The sequence below is a fragment of the Carcharodon carcharias genome, chromosome 31, assembly GCF_017639515.1.
Source record: "Carcharodon carcharias isolate sCarCar2 chromosome 31, sCarCar2.pri, whole genome shotgun sequence".
Classification (NCBI taxonomy): Eukaryota; Metazoa; Chordata; class Chondrichthyes; order Lamniformes; family Lamnidae; genus Carcharodon; species Carcharodon carcharias.
Window position 1 is genome coordinate 10,098,874 of NC_054497.1, and position 21,977 is coordinate 10,120,850.

The 21,977-nt window shown below is 41.5% G+C and overlaps 1 protein-coding gene across 1 annotated transcript; it reads right to left on the minus strand.

Annotated features, from left to right (window-relative positions):
* Positions 1-19: 19 nt before the first annotated feature.
* On the minus strand, positions 20-21,498 carry snrnp70 (small nuclear ribonucleoprotein 70 (U1)). The gene is made up of 9 exons (XM_041177482.1): positions 21,297-21,498; positions 19,124-19,186; positions 18,414-18,468; positions 17,760-17,824; positions 16,699-16,761; positions 15,681-15,762; positions 4,329-4,430; positions 2,560-2,647; positions 20-1,341 (listed from the first exon to the last, which is right to left on the minus strand). The coding sequence occupies exons 1-9, from the start codon at positions 21,441-21,443 to the stop codon at positions 597-599; spliced, it is 1,410 nt and encodes a 469-aa protein (XP_041033416.1). The 5' UTR covers positions 21,444-21,498; the 3' UTR covers positions 20-596.
* Positions 21,499-21,977: the final 479 nt, after the last annotated feature.

Here is a 21,977-nt window from a genome sequence, read left to right on the forward strand (position 1 = left end):
GAGACACGTCAAGCACCAGTGACACATTTAAAGGTTTATTGTTTTAAATTCTAATCAGACTGTTTAAAGGCTGATGTAGATATCTTTCCACCAAAATTGCTAATTTTGCCCTCTGATCCATTACCTTCAAAAAACTGCAATGTAGATTTATTACAGCACATAGCAACGAGAGCCTCTTTCTCCATTAAGGGTCTTATACTCACTAGAAGCAACTGAGTACCTGATGTAATCACAGGTGCACAATGCGGCATATGTTCACCCAAGCCAACATCTCACTGATGGACACCTGTACATAAGAGTACACAGTTGAATCGGATGGCTTTAAAACAGGGTTTATTGTGTATTAGACCATAAAAACAAATTAATAACATTTACCAACCGAATTTCACAAGGCTCAAGAGGATTCCAAACCTGCTATGATACAGTCACTAAAACTTACCCACCTTAAGAAAAAGCAACGAGTACCCCGTGCTGAAAACTTCCTTCACTACAGCTTAAAACCAACAAACAAAATAAGGTTGCGATTTCTGTCAAGAAAACAGGGAAAATGAAAATATTGGTCCAATTGCAAAAGTCCACTTTGAACACAGGCCTTTTCAGTAACCCTCCGTGGGTGGCTCCATTTGATAACCATTTTCAGCCATCATGAATCCATCTCCAGATTGCATCGATTCCTGATCCATGTACATGTCCTGACTGGTTTCCTCAAGTTGCTCTGGAACCCCATTATCCTGCAGTTTGTCAGATTCCTTATTCCTGTCTCTATCCCGGTCCCTGTCTCTGTCTCGCTTGTGATCTCTATCACGGTCCCGTTCCCTATCTCTCCTCCTGTCCCGGTCTCTATCCTTGTCCCTGTCTCGGTGGCTTCGTCTACGGTCCCGATCCCGGTCTCTATCTCTATCCTTATCTCTATCTTTGTCTCGTTCCCGTTCTCTATCCCTATCTCCCCGTTCTCTATTCTTCTCCTCCGTTTCGGGTTTAGACTCAATGGGTTCAATGGCTATGTCGACTGCCTGTGCATCATTGTGAGGTCCGTCACCTGCCTCAGGCTGGTCTACATCTGTACGTTCTTCCTTCTTATCCTTATCCCTGTCACGGTCTCGCTCTCTCTTACGATCGCGACTGCGGCTGCGCCGCTTGCGATCCCGATCCTTGTCCTTATCCTTCTCTCTACTTCGCTCACGGCTGCTACGTGCTTTCCTTTCTTCCTTTTCTCGGCTACGTGATCGAGGGCGGCGCCGCTCCCTGGAACGGCTTCTGCGCCGCTCACGTTCCTTGTCCCTTTCACGACTACGCTCACTGCATTCACGGCGATCCCGGTCTCGCTCACGATCCCGGTCCCTGGGGGAGAAAATTGAAATTAACGTGAGAAATAGGAACGTGCTTCGTCAATCATTAAGATCATGCTGATCCAACTGTGGCCTCAACTTCACTTCCCTATCTGCCCCCATAATACATCAGATTCAGAAATAAATCAAACAAAACTATTGTAGAAGATTCCTGTGACATGAATTCAGAATCTTGTTTTGCCACTTAGCATTTCCTTGTAATGGGACAGCTCAGTGAGGTACAATTATTTACTGAGCCAAGGAATAGCACCACATGAGGGCTAAACTATTTATATAACACATTTATTGATAACTGGAGACACTAAATGAACTTCTAAGTAATTGCAGAGTAGAGGGCAACCAAAAAGGAAAGCTTAAGTTTTAAGGCAGTTTTTAATCTATAGGACTACTGTTAATTTCAAACAGCTGGCTTTTGAATTGTTCTGAATTACAGGCTCAGTTCAGTATGGTATGGCTATTTTCTATAGTATTTGCCACTATTACCATCTGCATAGTACTCCTACCATTCCTTATTGGAGCTGAACAATGTACAGGGAGAATAACTCTAAATAGTGACTCTCAAGAGTTGCAGTAAGCACCACAACCAAAAATGATGAGGTCAGCACTTGCAGATTGAGAGTCTCCACTGGAGCACAAAAGAGGTAGCTGTCAGTTTGTTTCTCTTCCTTCTCCAACACCAAAAACTCTCAAAGTTAGCATTCAGTTTGCAGATCCAGCCCTTTATGCAGTAAATTCTCAATTTTAACAATGCAAACATTGGCCACAGACTTTTTGGTGCTAGGTTTCAAAGCAGCAGCACTTGTCTAAAAAGCTTGCTCACTTTCTCGAGTAGGAAAAGATGCGCAGTGCCATTCATCCTTTCCCACCCTCATGTCAAAATAAACAAATGGCTTGCCCCAAGTAAAGTAAAGCACACCTGAGTTAAGTGCAGCAGAAAAACCAAAGGCAGCTACAATGTTATGAGTCGAAAAGAACAAATCAAATATGGTGCCTACTGATATAGTACATTTTCCAAAATATCACTAAACCTCACACAAGTGGAAGTTGGTCACATTCACAACCACACCTCAAGTTCACTGAACACAATTGACAGTCATACTGGAGATCACTAAAGCAATCCAGTGCAACGTCTCTAGTTTGGCGCACACAGAAATCTTAAGGCAGGTTTGTTCACTTAGTATGTCAGTAATTGCACCTCTATGCTTCTCACCTCTCGTCATATCGTGGAGCATCATCACGACCTGAATGTTTGATATTAACATCCGCACCACCTCTGCGAGTGCCCCCAAGTCCACCACCTGCAACAGAAAGCAACAGATCTTCCTAAGTTAGCAGCACAGGATCCAGTGCAATCAGATCTGGGACATCACCGCTACTTCCTATCAGCTTAATCAAATCAAAAAGGCGGCTCAGGTTCCACACTGTAAAACTTAAAACGTTCCCTCATTCTGACTTTTTGAGAGGGGTGTCTTTAAAAAACTGAAATCAGGCCACACTTCAGCTACAATGGGTCTATACGCAGGACATTGTGCCCATAAGTGGTGATTTGTAGTCTACTCTATTGGTGACCTCTACAGAGGTTCAGCTGGAGCCAGGTAAGACTGCCCATCCATTGACAGGAGCACTTTACTACAGACCCATCAAGACTTGTGTTAGTTATTGAACACAAGTGTCTCCGGTCAAAATAAACCGTAAATTACTGATTATTTACTGTACGTGTAAAAAATGAAAGAGAGGGGTAGAAGGAGCCTGCTTATTTAAGTCCACTCAGCAAAAATACTTACAGTTTCAAGTCCATTGTTCAGACTTTGTGATCAGTTAAGAGTCTAAGTTAGGCAGAAAGAATCTATGTTTGTACTCTGCTTATTCACAACTGAAATGTTTGAGCACTTAAAAAATATAGTTGTACCTGAAAGGCAGTGACTAGAGACCTTGCTCTGCACAAAACAGCCATTTCCCTAAACAATAACAGCAGCGAAATGGATAACTACATTTGGTATCCAAGGAGGAAAGTTTACTTACCAGACACCAGGTACAGTTGTAATCGGTCCCATGTCTGCTTCCAACACTAAGATGGGATTCAAACCTCTCACTATGCAGAGATCATTGCATAATGTAACTCCTCTGGTTATACAGGTCTGCACGTGTGGCTCTTGCTAGTTAGGTAGGTACAGGCACCCACCAGGTAATCACTAAGTTTTGATAATAATATAGAGCCATAACATTCCAGATCGATCTGGGACTTACCAGATATCCGCACTGATCTTCAATTTCAAACTGAATGTTGCAATAACCCTGATATACGCAGAGGAGCTCTAATCAGTCACATTTGCATCATGCAAGTGCCAGGCAATGAGCATCTCCAGCAAGAGAGTCTAACTACCACACCTTGATATTCAACATTATCAATGCTGAATCCCCCTCCATCAACATCCTGGGTGTCATGATTGACCAGAAACTTTACTGGACTAGCCACATAAATACTGTGGCTAAAAGAACAGGCCAAAGGCTGGGTATTCTGTGGAGAGTAACTAGCCTCCTGACTATCCAAAGTCTTTCCACCACATATTGGTGCCCCATTATAACCTTAAACATTTGCTCCCTCCACCACTGATGCACCATGGCTTCAGTGTGTATCATCTTTCAGATGCACTGCATGAACCCACCTAGGCTTCTTTAACAACAACTTCTAAACCCACAACCTTTACCACCTAAAAGAACAGGGCAGCAAATACATAAGACCATCACTACCTGTAAATTTCTATCTAAATCATGCATCATCCTGAATTGGATTTGTTCAAAATCCTGGAACATTCTACCTAACAGCACTGTGGGAGTGCTTACACCACACGGATTGTAATGATTCAAGGCAGCAGCCCATTGCTTACCTTCACAAGGGCAGTTCAGGATGGGCAATAATTGCTGGTCTCTCCAACAATAGCCACACCCGCTGAATGAACAAAAGCAAAACAATCTTACCCAGCCTCCTTGGGCGCCATCCTTTCACAGTACGGCCTCTCTCCACATCAACCAGAACTCTCCTCCCATCAATCTTCTTACCATCTGCGTGTTTGTATGCAGCTGCAACAGAGTGTGCCCAGAATAGCAACTAAAAGTCAGTGGGATTGAACATGGCAAAGCCCCACCCAGTCCCTCCCCTTTTTAAAGGAAAAATATACAATTAACTTTTCATGCAGAAACAAAACCTTTAGGAAAAAAAAGTTCTGTTTTTACCCTCCCCCTACTGCCCCCCCCTCGCCCTTCCTCCTTCAACATTTGGAAGCAGGCTGTTAAATGAAATGCAAAGACCAGGGCTAGCTCCTCATTTTCCCAATACAACACTGCATTCTGGGAAACTGCCTTTTTGCTCTTCTAACTTAGGACAATCTGTTTCTAGACTTCACAATTAAGAACTTTGAAATTGTGTAATTTTGCAAGAATTTGTTTCATTGGAAAAGGGAAGAGCCAACCCCAGCTAGTGTACAACACTGAACCATTGAGATCTAATCCTGGAAAGGGAAAAAAAAATCTATTAGAGCAATTGTTAATTGAATCCATTACTCAAACACTCATCACACACACTCGCTTTAATCAACCAAGTTCTACTAGATTCAGGGGGAATTTAGGCCCCAAAAAGCACCAGAATAAAAACCATCACTGGTTGCCTTACAACAGAAAATGGAAACCAAGCCAATTCTGAAAGCAACCGAAAATAGGGCACCTATGGTTGAAAACCCTTGTACAGCGCCCAGGTGTAAGGTTATTAAACCACAGGAGTGTCAGGGCACTCAACTGAAGAAATCATTAACAGAGAGACAGTGCTTTTAATTCAGGACTGACTAACTGAAGGGTGCAGATTAAACAGAACTTGTCTACCCCAAATTGACAGTGTAAGCTACAGACCAGGCCAAGAGTTAAATGGGGAAAGTTTTAGATCCTACAATATGTTCAGCAACTCTGGCCATTTAAAGCTAGACTATGACCCAACGTAGGATTGCAAGTACAGCACAGGTGCACTTTTGGTTTCAAACAGGAACTGACCACTGTGCAAGCAAACTGATGGAACAGGAAAGGGCACTTTCCAAACGGGCAAACAATTTTTTTTAAAGGGGGCAGGGAACATTCAATCACCTTGTTGAAATGGAAGGCTGTTAAACGCTACATAAATCCCTAACTCAAATAGTCCTTGCCTAGAGCCATTATCATTGACTCAATCTCAAGACAATTGACAAGAAAAAAAAACACCATGCAACATCTTCAAACCAGTCTCTCCCACTTTTTTTTAGTTGAGCTGGCTAAGTTTTGCTTTCAAACTAACCAGCCCCCTGTTCTCCAGGGCTATGTTATTATTTAATTACTGAATTGTTTAAATACTATGGTCTTTATGAAAAAGGATACTTAATCGCTGCCCTCTGCAGAATTAGCGCAAATTCAGGATTGAAGTAAAAATACCAATTTTGTATTTTTTGTGGCCTAGATCAGCATTTTCATTCATTGCATCACTCATATCTAACGGAACAATGAGACTATGTTTCAGTCACACTAAAACAGGGCCATTTTGACCAGGGTTACAAGATCCTGCTTTAATTTTTTAAAATTGTTTTCCATCCGCTATACACCACCAGGGAGAAAGAAAAATGGATTAAAAACAGGAACTGGAGGAGGAGGGACGAAGAGGAAAAATAAAAAGTCGATATAAGCACTACACAGCACCACTAACAAAAGAAAAGAGATTTTACCTGTACGTTTACTTACAAAAACTGCACTTTAGCCCCCTGCACTCATGAAAATCGGGACGCGCTATCTTGCCAACAGATGGTACAATGTTCAGTGTTTCGACTTCCACTGTTTGTAACTTTCTGCTGCTGAGGATTTACCCTTTACTTACTGCACCTTACCTGCTTTCAGCAGCGATTTGGTTTTAAGTATTTTCTACATCGGGCGTTTGATTACTTTAACAAGCATATTCAAAAGATAATATATTTACTTAGGTTTAAAAAACGGTATCAGAGAAAAATGTCTGACTTGTGGCTTTTTCCTTCTTTCAAATTTACTCTGTGAAATCACTGCAATTTGAATGTCCAAAGAACACCAACTTCTACAGAGCCGAATCCCCACACACAGAAAATTGAAAATGACATTTTGGCTTTCTCTTACCACAGAATCCTTTGTACAAGACTTTTAATCACTTTTCAATGCTATATTTAATTTTTCTGCCATATACTTAGTAAGTGTCTTGTCCTCTCAGCACTTAACGTTGGCAACTGAATAAAAACATGGCTCAAGATATCAGTGGCACCAAAAAGGCCAAACGCAATCCAGAACATGCTCATCTTTTTGTGCAGCAACATGTTATAACTAAAACTGCACTCACAAAGGTAACCAACCTACTAACCAGGAGACTGCAAATATAAAAATAGAAACAGCTGAATTTCAGCATCTGTTGGATTTTCGAAGTTTTACATCATCACTGTACTCACACGATACATGATCTGGAAGAACTCGGAACCTGCAGAAATACTACATTTGCATAATACTTAAGGCCAGCACTTAAAGGAAACTTTGTTTAATTTTCAACTTGCAACAGAGCAGAGCTGACTAACACATGCCAGGTAAACAATATTACTAAATTTCAAGATGAGTAGTGACACACCTAGGATGATGTAGGAAATATCTGCCCAGTTGCTCAACTCCAGGACCCTTTACCCTGTAACTTTTCATCAGGTCACAAGAGTACATAATCCCTTACAGGCAACTAAACTTCCCAAAGCTCTAAAAATCACTGGAAGTGAAAGAAATTAAAGGCATTTTTACATTATAATCAATTGGGTCCTGGGAGATTGCTCAAATGGAGACTCCTCTGTGAGCCACTTTACCATTTACCCTAGTTGGGACCATCACTCCCCTCAAAAGCCAATTTTTCCAACTTGGATTTGCATTCGTACAAGGTCAATTATCTTTAGAGAAGATCATACTTGGAGTTATTTGGCCCACGTGCAAATAAAATTTAACAACCTTATATTTCTTTTTCAAGTACGTAAACCTCACATTCTGTGGTATTCCTAAATTTTATTATTTAATTTAAGCGTAGTCTGTCCGCATACTTGCCCAGACGCAGAGGGCTGGCTGCATATCTTTGATGAATCATCTAATTCAACAGTCTAAGGCTCACAAATATCCAGACTGCAATGCAGTCAGAACTCTGGAGACTGCTCTGTTTATGCCACACCTCTTGAAAGTGAACCAAACACCTGCCAGCAACAGTACTGTCAAGATAAACGTGCTCGGGTGAAGACTCAAGTCGACTAAATACACAAAGAAGTGGACAAATGTGCCACAATTTTTAGTGATCCAGTCTGATCAGAGAGGGAAATGCAGATTGCATGTAAAGGCTAGAAACATTAGCACAAAAAATGCTGCCAAAAGATATTGCAGCTTGGATAATAACATTTCTTTAAAGAGAGGATCTCACTATCAAGACCCCTTCTAGAGTCAAAACGTAACATGAGCATCCTTCTTTCCTTCTCCCATGTGCTTTCTTATCCAAGTGAAGAGACAGTTTCACTGACATAGATAACCAACTTGTTTGGAGATGAGATTCAGGTGATTTCAGGGAACCAGGTGGTAGCCTACAACAGGCAATCCAAAATTTGTATGGCATTTCCACTTTACATGTTAATTAACCTCTCCACTGCAGTCAGCCATCAAATTTACTTCTAGTTACCTGAGTAATTACCCAATAAAAACAAAAGTTTCCCCAAATGTTGAGCTTTCTCCCAAATCAAGGAGCAAGATGGTGAGAATCCCTCTTTAAAACTAGGTATTCTTTGAACATTCAAGTTAAGTATGAAAAATTCAACACAAGTCAGACAATCCCTTGTGTATTTTTTTAAAATAAAAAAATACTTTTACCACGTTTTACCAATGTAATTAAAATACCCTGTTTTACCAATCCAGCATTGCTTCTCTGTTCTCGCAAGCTTCCATTTGCTTGGAGTATCAAAGGCTCCACGATGTAGACTGGGAATCCCTTCACATCAGCTTACCTGGCTCAAATTTACTCGATGAGCACGATTTTTTTTTGAGCAGCTTTTGTTTTTAAAAAGGCTCTTTGCATTTTAACATTTTTCTTTGGAAATGTTTTAAGTGTATATGAATGGGCACTGAGCTGCAGAATCCCTTTATTGAAATCCTACAGATTATTAAAAAATGTGAATACAAGATGTGACAGTGAAAGAATGAAAAAGAGTTCAGGATTTAAAAAATGCTTTTTTTTTTAAAAAAAAAAGTTCCCACTGCAGCGCCAATAGCCACATTACTCGACAGTGTGAACCAAAGCACATTTTATTGACCAACTTCCCAGAAATATGGTCCATTGTGGATTCCTCAAACGTGGTCTTTAACAACAAACTGAAAGTCCACAAGCGGAAGGAGGGGAAAAACAGAAAATCATCTTTAACCTAGACAGAAATCAAGATAGCACCCAGAGTGCAAAATTTAAAAAAAAAAATAGGCCAACCAAAGGTGATGTTGCAGCTCCAAAATGTGGTATGAAAATGGCTGGTATGTTACTGATGTGATGTCACTTAGACTGCTTGTAACTAAGCCAGCAATGTTTAAATTTCAGATGGTTTTTCTCAGCATTAAGGGTTGGTTATGAGAGAAGTGGGTCAAATTGTTTTGAGAGAGGTCCATATATTTGATGGAGAATTTTATCCAATTTAACAATTCTGACAATCATGAATTCAAAAATATTAATGTACATGACTAGAACTTCCAAATTGTGTTTATAATGCACAGATTGTAAAATCTGCAAAAATGTAAAGATACTTTAGTGACTTTAGCCAATATATAAAAGGTTGAGAATATTATGATTTTAGCCTTATGGGAGTAACACTAGAAGTGTCATTACTGCAGCTTCTACATTTCAGCTTATGTTTCATTTTCCTAAACTCCTAATATTCTCAGACCTCTGCACTAATTATGCACGTCCTCTCTTCTGCCATGTACGATCTACAAATTTAACCCCAACTATCCCTCTTCCAGCAAGCCCCTTTTGTTGAAAGCCCCTTAAAGTTCCTAAGGAAAGTGCAGAGTTCACTTAAGCTGAAATTGCCAGCTACGTTTGCCTAACTAGTTAAAAAAGATGCGGGTAGGTCAATTCCTGGAAAGGTGGCATATAAATGAACCTCAAACCCAACATTAATCCTTTCCATGCCACTGATGTGTCACCTATCAGGAAATGCTCAGGGTCAAGAGGGATACAAGCTAACAAGTTTATCCATCTCCTGGTGACACTTGCTAAAGCTGGCCTTACTTTTGACTTAAGCCTGTTTTCAGCTGAGTGCCAAACGGCATTACACTTTACATTACAATTTACTTTGAATATAAAAGGGGAAGGCATTAGTGTCCAGAGAATCAAAGAACATTGCAGCACAGATACCAGCCACCAGGCCCATTAAATTTACACTGGTGCTGCCCTAAACACCAACTAGTTTAATCAGACTTTCCTACTTTGAATCCTGGAATGATGCAGCCATTTAGTCTGTCACATGTGTGCCGGTATTTGGGTAGAGTTCAATAGGAGTTGCAATGAGAGAAAGTGGAAGAAAAGGAAAAAAATAATGTTGAAAAATGGCTACTTCAGTCAGAAGTATTTGAGTCAGTGTGGCAACTAAATTGTTCAAAAAAAAACCACAGGTAAAAAATCTAGGACCAGCAGGCAGGGACGGGGTAATCATACTCGCTCATAACTTCATAGCATTGGAGTACTATGGCATCTCTTTCCTAGGCTGTGCCCAAGTGCAAAATAGTCTGACCTGCATTGAAATCATGATCTTTTCCTTTTTAGTGTTAGTTAACTTTACATGATGTGTCCAAGGAGGAATGAAATCAAGAGCAGCAAGTTTCTCAGGTGTTTGTGCTTTTAGTTTATGCTGCTGGTTATGAAAGCTACAGAAATGTAACCTACATTCAATTTAGTGCTATTCTTCATATTTTGATTTAATAAATGTTTCATCTATGGTTAGAATAGATGTAGCACAACTCTACAAGATTTTACTGCAACCTGCTCAATTTAGAGTACTGAAGGTTTACAGTGATATCTGAAGCATGTTTTGAAGATAGGCTAGAAATTAATACCGTAATTGGAAATCCAAGCAAGACAAGCTTTTTTAATGTAAATATGTTAAAATGTGACAATTTACTTAAGAAGCCAATGAGAGAATCAGTAAAAATAACGAGTTTTGGTTAGACAGATCACTGCACAACTGCAGTTAAAACTAACAAATTGCTTCAGAAAACAAGCTGCAGTTATTCCTAGGGTTACTGTTTAATCTTTATGCTCCACCCGCATTGCAAAAGCTCTAGACTTTCAGCTCAGGAAATTAGAGGGGCTCATTAAATCTTATAACTCTCTGCATTAAAAATCTGGTGGGTAACTATGCAATTGCATTTTTTGCAATTTGATTTTCCTACTTCTTTTCTCTTCTTCCACCTCCCTAATACTCAACAGCTGCTCCAAAGCCTTTAAGCTTAGCAATGCTTAAATCTCTCACTCCTTAGTAATAAAACCAGCAGGAAAAGCAGGACACTGGGGACGTTAACTAAGCACACAGTATTAAGTATGTGCGTGCACAGTTAAGTGGGCTAACTGCAAGATATGACTGCAAATTAAAAAAGCCTTATTCTAGCCCAATATCAAACAACTACCTCCCCCCATATACACACTGCAAATGCCTTCCAGAGAAAAGTAAAGCAAGAGCTTTATATTAAGTAGATAATATTTTTGAAACAAAAGTTACTCTACTTCAGTCATTCCAGGGGTGCAGAAGTACAGTGACCTGATCATGACTGCCTCTAGGGTCTGCATATTTTGCTTTGCCCACTCACAAGCAACTAAGTTTCCATAAACCTCACAAAAAGACATCCTAAATTACTCATGGCATACTATACTCCAAGCCTAAAGACTAAACCTGACTTCAAATATCTCCAGAGTCTCTCCTCCTTATAGCATGACCTACATTTGACAATGCAAATATTTATTTTTCATTCACGTTAAAATTGCCATGAAGTACTTTTTAGAATCCCATGTCCAATACTAGCAATCTCCAGGGACTCTAATAGTGCACACAGGAAAATTAAATCCAATGCCAGGGTCGTCAGTTCTAACTTTTCTGGATTAGTCTGAAGACTAAAATATGTTAATGCACCTGTTCAGTAATCATCATTACTCCTTAGAATTAGGGACATATCCAAGAACTTAACTCCAGTATCAGACAGCACCAGCTAACAGATGCACTTATAGTGCCCGACAATGCGTTCGTACATGCATCATTTAAAGGACCGTTAATAGAAAGAAGAAAAGTCCATTTGTGTGGAGAATCTTTTTTTCTGAAACAAATAAGAGTCTTTATACAAATGGTTTCTAGTACTACGCTATCTTATCTCTTACAAGTTTCAGAAGCTATCCCAAACCATCTTTCAGGTAGAAATATGGTTATCTCCATATATTGCCCAAAAGGAACACCCCAATGAAGAGCCAGTCTGCAAATGTCATCCCTCTTGCTACCAGGTGCAAACCCTCTCCCACTAGAAGCATCAAACAAAGAAAGCAGCAGCTATGGGACAACACTGAAGCAATTCATTACTGACTACGGTGAAGAAAAAGCAACTGTAAGAGTTAACGGATGCTTGGCTAGTTGTCTGTTAGGATAAACAACAAGATCAAATCATATCTCACCACTGAGCTAGCTATTACATGGGAAGGAAAGAGAAAGGGGAGAAAAGGGGATTCTCAGCAGATTTACTCTCTCAGTCATTAGCTAAATATTCATTATACTTCAAATCCAAGCAATAGACCGATCAGTTTGAACCAAGACCTCTCAAATCAGAATTCCCACTCTGCTGTGCTAATTTTTCACTCAATTGCAAAGCATCAACTTTTTAAATTGACAGTCTTTGTAGGTGCAGATCCCAAAGACAGGAATAAGAGACAAGGCCACTGAGTTTCTTTACCCCAGGGTTCTAAGCCCTAACAGCTTTGTAGCAAAGACCCTTCCTTCCTCCAAGCACTCAAGTTTGTTTTTCTGTATCACATCTATTGTGTTTTGTGTAGCCTCACCTTTCTGCACTTTAACTGCACTCAGTAAATCCATTGGATCTACATTCTGTATTTTAATCACTCTCTCCTCTCACTGTGGTGATGTATTGTGAGTTCTTACCCATCATACAAACCCATATACCAACCATACAATGAGATGTAAGGGGAGCATTAGCATCAGCTGCAAGCCAGCAGTGGCATTTGCCATCAGAATGGTGGCTGCAGTGACAATAGAAATAACATAGAATTAATATACCCCAGCTTGCAAACGTAGTGTACAAATTACAAACAAACTATTAAAAAATACCACACAAACAGTGAGGCCCTTTTCACAAGATGGTTTCATCCTCATTTAAGAACCAAACAGGTCAGAATTTAATTGTTTTTAAACTTCATGTTGGAAAAGCTCTCCAATGCAGTAAAACCTGTGCTACGCAGTCAACCCTGAAGGAACCAAATTCCTGCACAATTTTTTTGAAGCATAGGCAGACTCAGCATAATTACAAGACAACGAAAATATCACACAGTCAGAACACAAGTTTGAAATGCTGACTATGTATTAAAGACGGTTATGGTCAGTCTGAAGGAGAATGGTCTGAAATTGAAACTTGAAAGAGAAGGTGGCTGCTTAACCCAAGTTATACTGAATGGAATTCAAAAGAAGCTTCTGATTGTTTGAAAAACCTGGCACTTTAATCAAGGAAGACAGCCAATAGTTTTCGGTGCAAGTGTTATCCATTGCAAAATTGCAATTAAAAAAAAATGTACAGAGGGGAGGTTTCTCAAAACCTTTTCAGTCGTGAAAAGGGCCCAATGACGCAAAAAGTCTCTTTTTTTAAAATAAAAGAAAAGACTCATGCCCCGCACTGTTAAAAATTTGTCATAAGCATTAATTGGCAGCATGGAACTGCACTCATCAGTCTTTGCTCTCCACTCAGATCATTTCTGACAGTGAAGTTAAGGTGGAGAAGACTTGAACACCTGGAATGATTGAGGAAAAGTACATAGCACATCCTCAATTAAACAAAAGAAAAAAAATTTCCTGGCATTACTGTTTCGCTTGAGAAGGTTAATGGGCTCAAACCCATTCCACCAGGGAAGAAAAGCTGCAACAGTGCAGTGAGCACAAAATAGAAGGGAATATTCTTACAAACTTCCCCAATGTCAACCCAATGCAATTTTACACTGCATTTTAGGGCAGCCAGGTACTAGATTCCCAGAATCACTTCAAAAATGGGAAACCACAGGGCTATAGTGACCCATGCCTTCAAGATTTATGTTCAGCAGTCTGCACTAGCATCAAGCAGTGTCTGCACCCATCCTGAATATGATGAAAAAATATGCATTAATAAAAGTGAGGACTTGATTCCAGCTGCTCAATATGAATATAAAATTAAACTAACCTTCAGTGATTAAGCAGGAGCTGTGAAGCAAGTCCTCAATAATGATAGTGATAGTCAAATATAAATCATTAACATTTTAATACACTACCCGTAACACTTTCAAGATACTGAAAGCTGTAATATACTTACCACACCATGTGTCCATCATTATACAGTAATAACACTGAAATAACCCCCTACAGACCATCAGCAACACCAGTTCTAAAACAATGTACGTTGGAGTAAATACAATTGAAACTTGATAAACAATAATGAGTCCAAGCATAACTGGCAAGATTGTTATTCCCAATAACTGGCAAGATTAATTGTTATTCCCAATGCAAGTGCTAAATTAAGTGTAAACCCAGATTTCAGCCATATGTCTTGACAATAATGTATGTATATCAGGTTTCAGCTGTATTCATCCATTATAGAACTCTCCTCCCAACCTTCTAAGGGTGACCTTTCAGCAGTGTGTTCTTTAGGTGATCGAGTGGTTGTGAACTGCTGTCACAAAATGCAGTGACTGACTGATTCACGCCTTCTTCTGTGGATAAATTTTAAATATCCAGGGAGAAGGGAAGTTCCAACCAGATTTTCTCTCCCTATCAAGACAGAACTTCCTGCTCATTTACAGATGACTCCTATAGGATAAATAATTAGGATGTGGAAATCAAATGGTTTAGGCTTAAATATTCTACTGCCGTGAAAGCTTTTGGGGTTTTTGTTGGTTACTAACCAGAAAAGGCCCAAAGGACATAGCTCAATATTCTCTGGTTTACCTAGGGAACTAAACAACAGTTTTACTGGTCAGTTCCATAATCCTATACTATGCAAAATGTGTTTTGTCTCTGGCTTCGTATGGGTTTCAATGGGCCCATTAAACACAAGACAATGTTCATCACTAATAACTCGATACAAAGTGATGCTCACCATATCAAGACATTGTTTTGGCGGGGCTGATCTGATGGTTGATACTGTGGTTACTCAATAGTTACCAGTTGTTCACCCCAAAGTAGCTCATATACAGGTGAGTTTGGAGACTGAAGACTGCTTAATGAAATTAGTCAAACCCTTCAATCAATGCAAAGTCAATGTTGACTTTAACGTCTGTGGATAATTCTATTTATATTTAAGACAGTCAAACCCCAATATGAAAATTGAGAATACCAGGAATACCTGTCACTCAAACTCACTTGCTATGGATTCACCCCCTCAGCCAGGTCAGTAGTTTACACAATGAGTACCCTAAGCTCAAAGGATGCCAGGCTCACTCCAACTTTAAAGTTCACTTCCTGCCACCCTGTCAGTGTGCAATCCTATCTGAAGACAACACAAAGCTGATTTAAAAAAAAACTTGTTTGAAATAAGGATCAGGCACAAATACTGCAAAAAAAAGCTACACTAAGGTACCCAAAGCCTTTTAAATCAAGGATAATTACATAGCTGGATGTACTGGATTGAGTTAAAAGCTTGGTGAGTTGTCCATGTTTCCTCCCATTTGATTCCAGGAAACTTCCAAATACAGTCCTGAAGGCTTATTTGGTACATGTGGGTTGACACACAAAAAATGAATTTGAAAGGCTGCTCTGTATCTATTTGGGATGATCATAACCAAAGTAATGGCTTCCCATGCAGAATCTTTTCAGAACAGAAGCCCAATCTGGAGCAGATCCCAGCGTATACAAATTTTGATCCAGAGAAAACACTTGCTGTGTAAAGAAATCAGAGGCTCAAGTCTGTGCCCAGCAAGCTACGCAATAGCATGTTCTACATATGGGAGCTCCTGAGCTGAAACTATTAGCCATTCAAAACCTCTCCCACCCCACAAACACACAAATCACTTACAATGCATGTCTCGCTCATGCTCATATTCGATGAAAGCGTAACCACGGGGCTTTCCGGTCCGTTTATTATACACCATGTAGATCTTGAGAAAAGGGAAAGAATGCAAAACAGCACATCAAGGACCGAACAAGAAGTCACATAATACAAAACAATTGATTACTTAGATTAACAAAAACCACAGTGCACTTGATCATCCAGATCCCAAACCAATCATTTTCCACAGCTCCACCCTTCACTGCCTGCTAAACTGAGTATCTTTCCAATTCCTATTTGAATCGCTGCAGTCCATGTGGTGTAGGTACATCCACGGTGCTGTTAGGAAGAGGGTTCTGGATTTTGATCCTGCTAAAATGAAGGAATAGTAATACAGTTCCAAGTCAGGACAGTGTGTGGCTTGCAGGGAAACTTGCAGGTTGTGGTGTGCCCATGCATTTGCTGCCCTTGTCCTTCTAAATGGTAGAGTTCAAGGGTTTTGAAGGTGCTATCGAAGGAGCCTTGGTGACTTGCTGCATTGCATCTTATAGATGGTACACACTGCTGCCACTGCATCAGTGATGGATGGAATGAATGTTTAAGGAGGTGGATGGGGTGACAATCAAGCAGGTTCCTTTGACCTTGATTTGAAAGGTCACCAACCTGAAGTTAATTGTTTCTCTCTCCACAGACGCTGTATGGCCTGCTGAGTATTGAGAACATACTGGTTTTACACCTTTTCTCTTTACAGTACCCTTTACAGATACTATTTCCAGTTTTACTACAAGAACCTTTTCGTTTTCTGCTCACTAACTAGGAGTCAAGTGATGATGGATTTATTTGAAAGCTCCACCCCCAGGCAGGATTAAGTTTGTTCCAGCAAGAATTTATTTACTTATGTGCTGTGCTTCTATCCTGTTCTGAGGTCTCGTCCCACTCTTGGCTGTCAGGACATATGCAGATTTAAGAAGACCACGGGATTAGCGTTCTATTATTCAGCACTGGTACCATAATTTGAAACAAACTCATATTATGGGATGCTTACTCTTTTGATGGGGCCATAAACCTCAAATTCACGCCTCAGCTTGGATTCTGTTGTATCATAGTTCTGTAGTGAAGAGGAAACAAGAGTCAACCATTTACACACAACAAAAAACTCAAACTGATCACAAGTGGTTCAGAAAAGTATGTTATTTCCAATGACCAAGTTACAGCTGATTATAGATTCATATAAGAAAATCAGTAGTCAGTCCACCAAAGTAGTTCAGCCTCTACTCCTCCACTTGTCTCAGTCTGGCAGCTATCTTGCTACATGTCTCCCAACAACCCAAATTCAGCACCCAAGATCAACTCTTTCTTGTTCAATATGCAAGGCTTTACCTTAAGAATAAAACAGTAACTCAATCTTAAGAATATCATATCCAACACTCGATAATTAGCCAAGATCTTATAACAGTTTTTCTTAAGGATAAAATAGTTAACTCAAATGCAACTGGTCCTGGGGGGCCAATAACAAGCCACCAAAACTAGGCTTTTAAAAAAATTAAATGACAAGGAAATGGAGGTTTAACATCCACCATCCTGTTGGCATGAAAAAATAAAATCTGAGATAACTGTCTTTTTCACTGTATTATAATATAAACAGTAAGTGGAAATTTGCAGTTATAATTCTACCAAAAACTGTTGCCTTGTAAATATGCCTCTGCTTGTGACTTGTTTCATAACAGTTTTTGGAACTTAAAATCTCCCAAGGTAGTTGGATGACCCTCTTAACATATGGAGCAAAACACTCCTCAGTTACATGCACAACACATGCAGATGATCACATAACCCAAGTGGATTTCTTTTCTCCCCTGCAATATTTCTCTTCTCCCTTTGGAGTCGGTGGTGCACACACCTCAGGATATTTTGAACAAAAACTACACAGCAACAGGGAGAATAGTAAGTGGGTTTCAAGCTGCAGAACATGGGCTATTGAAGTGATACATCTGTCCATACACACTGGCTAAAAGGTAATCAGAACTAGCAGCCCACTAAATTGGTATCCATTTTCTAATACATTTCTTTTTCCCTCATTGGAAAGCTAAAAACAAACTGAAAACTTACCACCCTGGCAACAAAGAGTGTCTTGAAAGCATCACCCTGTGCATTTGGATCATTGTGAGGATCCCCTGTAGACCAGAAAAAAATGTAAACTGCTGCAGAATCACAATTGGCATTTGCTTCATTAGCTCTGGAATTCCCTCCATATATCTCTATCCTCCTATATAACATACCTCTTTGACCAATCTTTCGGTCACCTGTCCAAATATCTTTTGCAGCTCAATGGCAAATATTGTTTGGTAATATGCCTATGAAGTGCTTTTATCATATAAATGCAAGTTGTTGATCACAACATCCAAGTTCAACTATTCATATATTAAACTTACTTATTTTCTGGAGCATAACATAAGATGACAAGCAAAACTCTCTTAATATGCTATTGCCACCTTTTAGTTTACTTGGCCAAAAGTATCTGCAACCCATCAATAATTGCATAATTTTGCTTTGCTTTAAAGTATGTGAAAATTAGAGTGCATTCCCAGGAGCGGAAAGACAGCTCTAATTAAGCAACCCCCTTCTAAAAAGTTTGTACGGAGATGACAGGTGCAGAAAGGATCAAACTCCCTAAGTTAAATACCCATTGTCATTATACACCTTGTCAGCCTCGGTTTTAATTAGGTACAAGATTCAATTCCACACGCCCTCTGGTAAACTTACACATCTTAAGCTCATTTTCAACTTCCTGCTGTCTTCTCTCGATCTTTTCACGCCTCTGCAAGAGGAAAATCACAATGTCTTGCATCACACAGGAGAAAATCAGCAGAATCACCAGGTAATAAGCAGAACCACTGACTGGGTAATCCATAGGAATCCCAGAAGTAGAATATACCTATGAGGACTTCCAACATCTTACATTCTCCAACTGAACTTGATAATATTTGGAATAAGAAAAGTCAATAGCTCCCCGATAGTAAGAACTGAGGTGACCACCCGGCGTACCACTAAGATTACAATGGTAGGTAAAACTTTTATTGTATGTTGAATTAACCGATTTGTGTTAAACAACAGCCAGGTGGCTTCAGATAGCAGCAGGAAGGGAAGATAAACATCTATCCAGTGACTACTACTGAAAAGTTGATGCATACACTGTACTTGGGAAAAGGGTCAGACTCAGTGAAAACCCTGTAACAAAATCACATGCACTGAATGTTCTGACTGGCCATGCAGATAATGGCAACTTCAACAAAGTGCTGAAAAGCTTAGAGCTTCATGGATCCATATTCAGAAAGTAAACAAACAAAATAACTTTTCAATGAAAGAAAAATAGCAACAAAGGCCCTCAAAGTATTACAGCAAAGATATTTTCTGACATCACCCCGTCCTACTATACTTAATCCCGCATTGTACATCTGGCATAGATTTCTCACCTTTCTTTCCATGCGCTCCTCCCGCGTCTCGGCTCTAGTTGGAGGCGGGGCATCTCTGGGGTCCTACACAGCAGAAAAAGGCTGCAATTAAAAATTCATAACCACCCATGCAGGATCCTACCTTATTAAATCCAGGAGGCTAGCTGATATTCACTTTCCCTGGACAGAGGCCAGTTAAGTTAGGAACTATAGTGTGAACACATTGCATAATGCCTATTTGGCAGTATGCTGCAGAATATAAGCAACACTATGACCAGACTGTGACATAATTACATATGAGAATTAATGATTCCTGTGAAACAGCAGAGCACCAATATAATTGCAGGTTAATACCAAATAGGACTTGAGCATATCTACAAGAATTGTCAGGCATTCCAGACTTCAATACACAGATACTTTCCCAAAATGTGATGTGTGTAGTTTTGAGGTCTCTATGTCCTGGTCGACGTCATAAACAGCCTAACTGATGATTTATCTTTTCTATGTACAGGTGGGCTGCCTCATTTCCCAGGTTCCTACCTTTCTCAATGAGCCACAGTTTACTTTAGATGCCGCAAAGTCTCAAAATTATGATCTATAAATAAGTTATTTATTCACTGTACAAATATGAAAGTCACAAAGGAAATTAATCTGGCCTAATTAATGCCCATCCCCAGAACAAATGGGGATGAGAGTGGTTACAGGTCCTTCATGATACCATTAGCTTCTTTCAGGTGCAACCTCCATTGGGAATCGTTGAATATAAAGGCATTAAAACAATATTAAAAATATCAATGCAGAGTTAATATTTCAAGTTAAGGACTTTTCTAAAGGTTTTATGAACACGTGCATCTGCAATAATTGATAAGGAACAGAATATTGCATCAAGTCTTGATTTCAGCAGACTGGATGGATGAATAGATAGAATGGGAAACCTTGGAACAGAGAAAATTCAACAGAGAAGGTCCAAATGATTACAAGTTGCTGCAAAACGAGAATGAGGGGTGAGGAAAAGACATGGGTTATATATAGGTTAAGCAGGGGAGGTCAGGGGCACTGCCTAACAAATCTTCGCTCCATCCCCGAAAATTCATTAACATCAACCCTCCAAGATTGCCCCCACTCCCTCTATCCCGACAAGAGACAAGCCAGTCCTTCACACACCCACCTCAAACCCGTACCTCCCTCTCCCATTTCCCCCATTAACACCCCCAAACCTCACTCTCCTTCACCCAATCACATCCCTCCCTCATGCCCCAAACCCCCACTCTCCCTCCCTCCAACCCCCTCATCCAGCCCCTTCCCCCCACGTTTCTCATACCCCTCTTACCCACTCCAACGTCACGTCCCTCTAACCCCCCTTCCGCCCACCTTCATCAACCCAGAGTCCCTTAACTGATCCTCTCTCAACCACCAACCCCCCCCCCACCCCCCGAGTCCTTCAACCCACTCAACAATCCCCCTCCCCTCAACCACCCTCTCTCACCCAAGACCCTCCAAGCCCCCCAACCTCCTTCCTCACCACGCCCGAGTCCTCCAACCTCCTCCCCGCACCCACCTCCCCCGAGTCCCTCAAACCCCCCCCATCCACCCTGTCCCTCAAACCCACCTCACCCATCCCCCAACCTCATGTCCCTCAAACCCCCTTCCCAAGCCCCTCAAACACGCCACACCACCCCCACCCCCCCGAGTCCCTCAAGCCCACCTCAGCCCCCAGTCCCTCAAACCCACCTCAGCTCCCCAGTCCCTCAAACCCTCCTCACCCATCTCCCAACCTTGCGTCCCTCAAACCCACTTCAGACCACAGTCCCTCAAACCCACCTCAGCTCCCCAGTCCCTCAAACCCTCCTCACCCATCTCCCAACCTTGCGTCCCTGAAACCCACCTCAGTCGCCCCCACCCAAGTCCCTCAAACCCACCTCAGACCCCCGAGTCCCTCAAACCCACCTCAGCCCCCTACCCCGAGTCCCTCAAACCCACCTCAGCCCCAACCCCCGGTGTCCCTCAAACTCACAGCCTCCTCCACCCACCCCCCGCCGAGTCCCTCAAACCCACCTCACTCACCCCTGCACCATCACCACCACCCCTCCCCCAAAAACAGCCCAACCCTCTCCAAAACGGAGCCACATGGGGCTTCACTTGAGGCCTACTTCCTTTACCACCCCCCACCCCCACCGCCGCCACCCTCTCTCACCTCGAACTCCCTGACGAAGCCGGCGATGCCGGAATAAGGCTGGTTGTGGTGTTTCTCATGCGGCAGCTTCTCGAGCGGCGGCAGGTAGGGCACCGGGTCCCGCGGCGCGAACAGCGCCAGCAGGTTGGGCGGCAGGAACTGGGTCATGGCGAAGCCGGGCCGGGATCAACAACAACAGCAAAACAAAAACCCCCTCCCAACCGCCGCCCCCCCCACCACCACCACCACCACCACCACCACCTCCTCCAACCCCCACCCCCCCCACCGGATTAACTCGCTAACTATTACTCTAACTAGCTTAACCAGCGGAGCCGGCCCCTCGCGCGCGCCGGAGCAGCGAGAAAAAAAACAAAATGGCCGCCGCGCCTCTTCACACAGCTCACCCCACCCTCTGTATCAATGCGTCGCCCCCTCCGCTCACTCACAATTGGAAAGGGCAGCACAAGTTAGAAGGCCAAGTCCTTCATGATAGTACTTTGCCCTCTGATTTTTATATCTAAATCGCACCGCTCTTCCTTTGGCTATCCGCTCGCTTTATTTTTCCATTTTACCGTGGGGACTATTTTTTCTCCTCAGCGTGGCGGTGGGATATCACCCACCCTTTATTTCAAAATAACGATCGCCCGGAATTGTGGGCGGGGCCCCACACCCTCCCCCCCCCCCCCGCCGCGCGCGCGCGCG

Coding starts and splice junctions, on each gene's coding strand:
- snrnp70 (XM_041177482.1), bottom strand. CDS start 21,443: ATGACCCAGTTCCTGCCGCCCAACCTGCTGGCGCTGTTCGCGCCGCGG. Junction 4,431..15,680: donor GCATGAGCGAGACATGCATT/GTAAGTGATTTG, acceptor ACTCTGTTGCAG/CTGCATACAAACACGCAGAT. Junction 2,648..4,328: donor ATGGCGCCCAAGGAGGCTGG/GTAAGATTGTTT, acceptor TTTCTGTTGCAG/GTGGTGGACTTGGGGGCACT.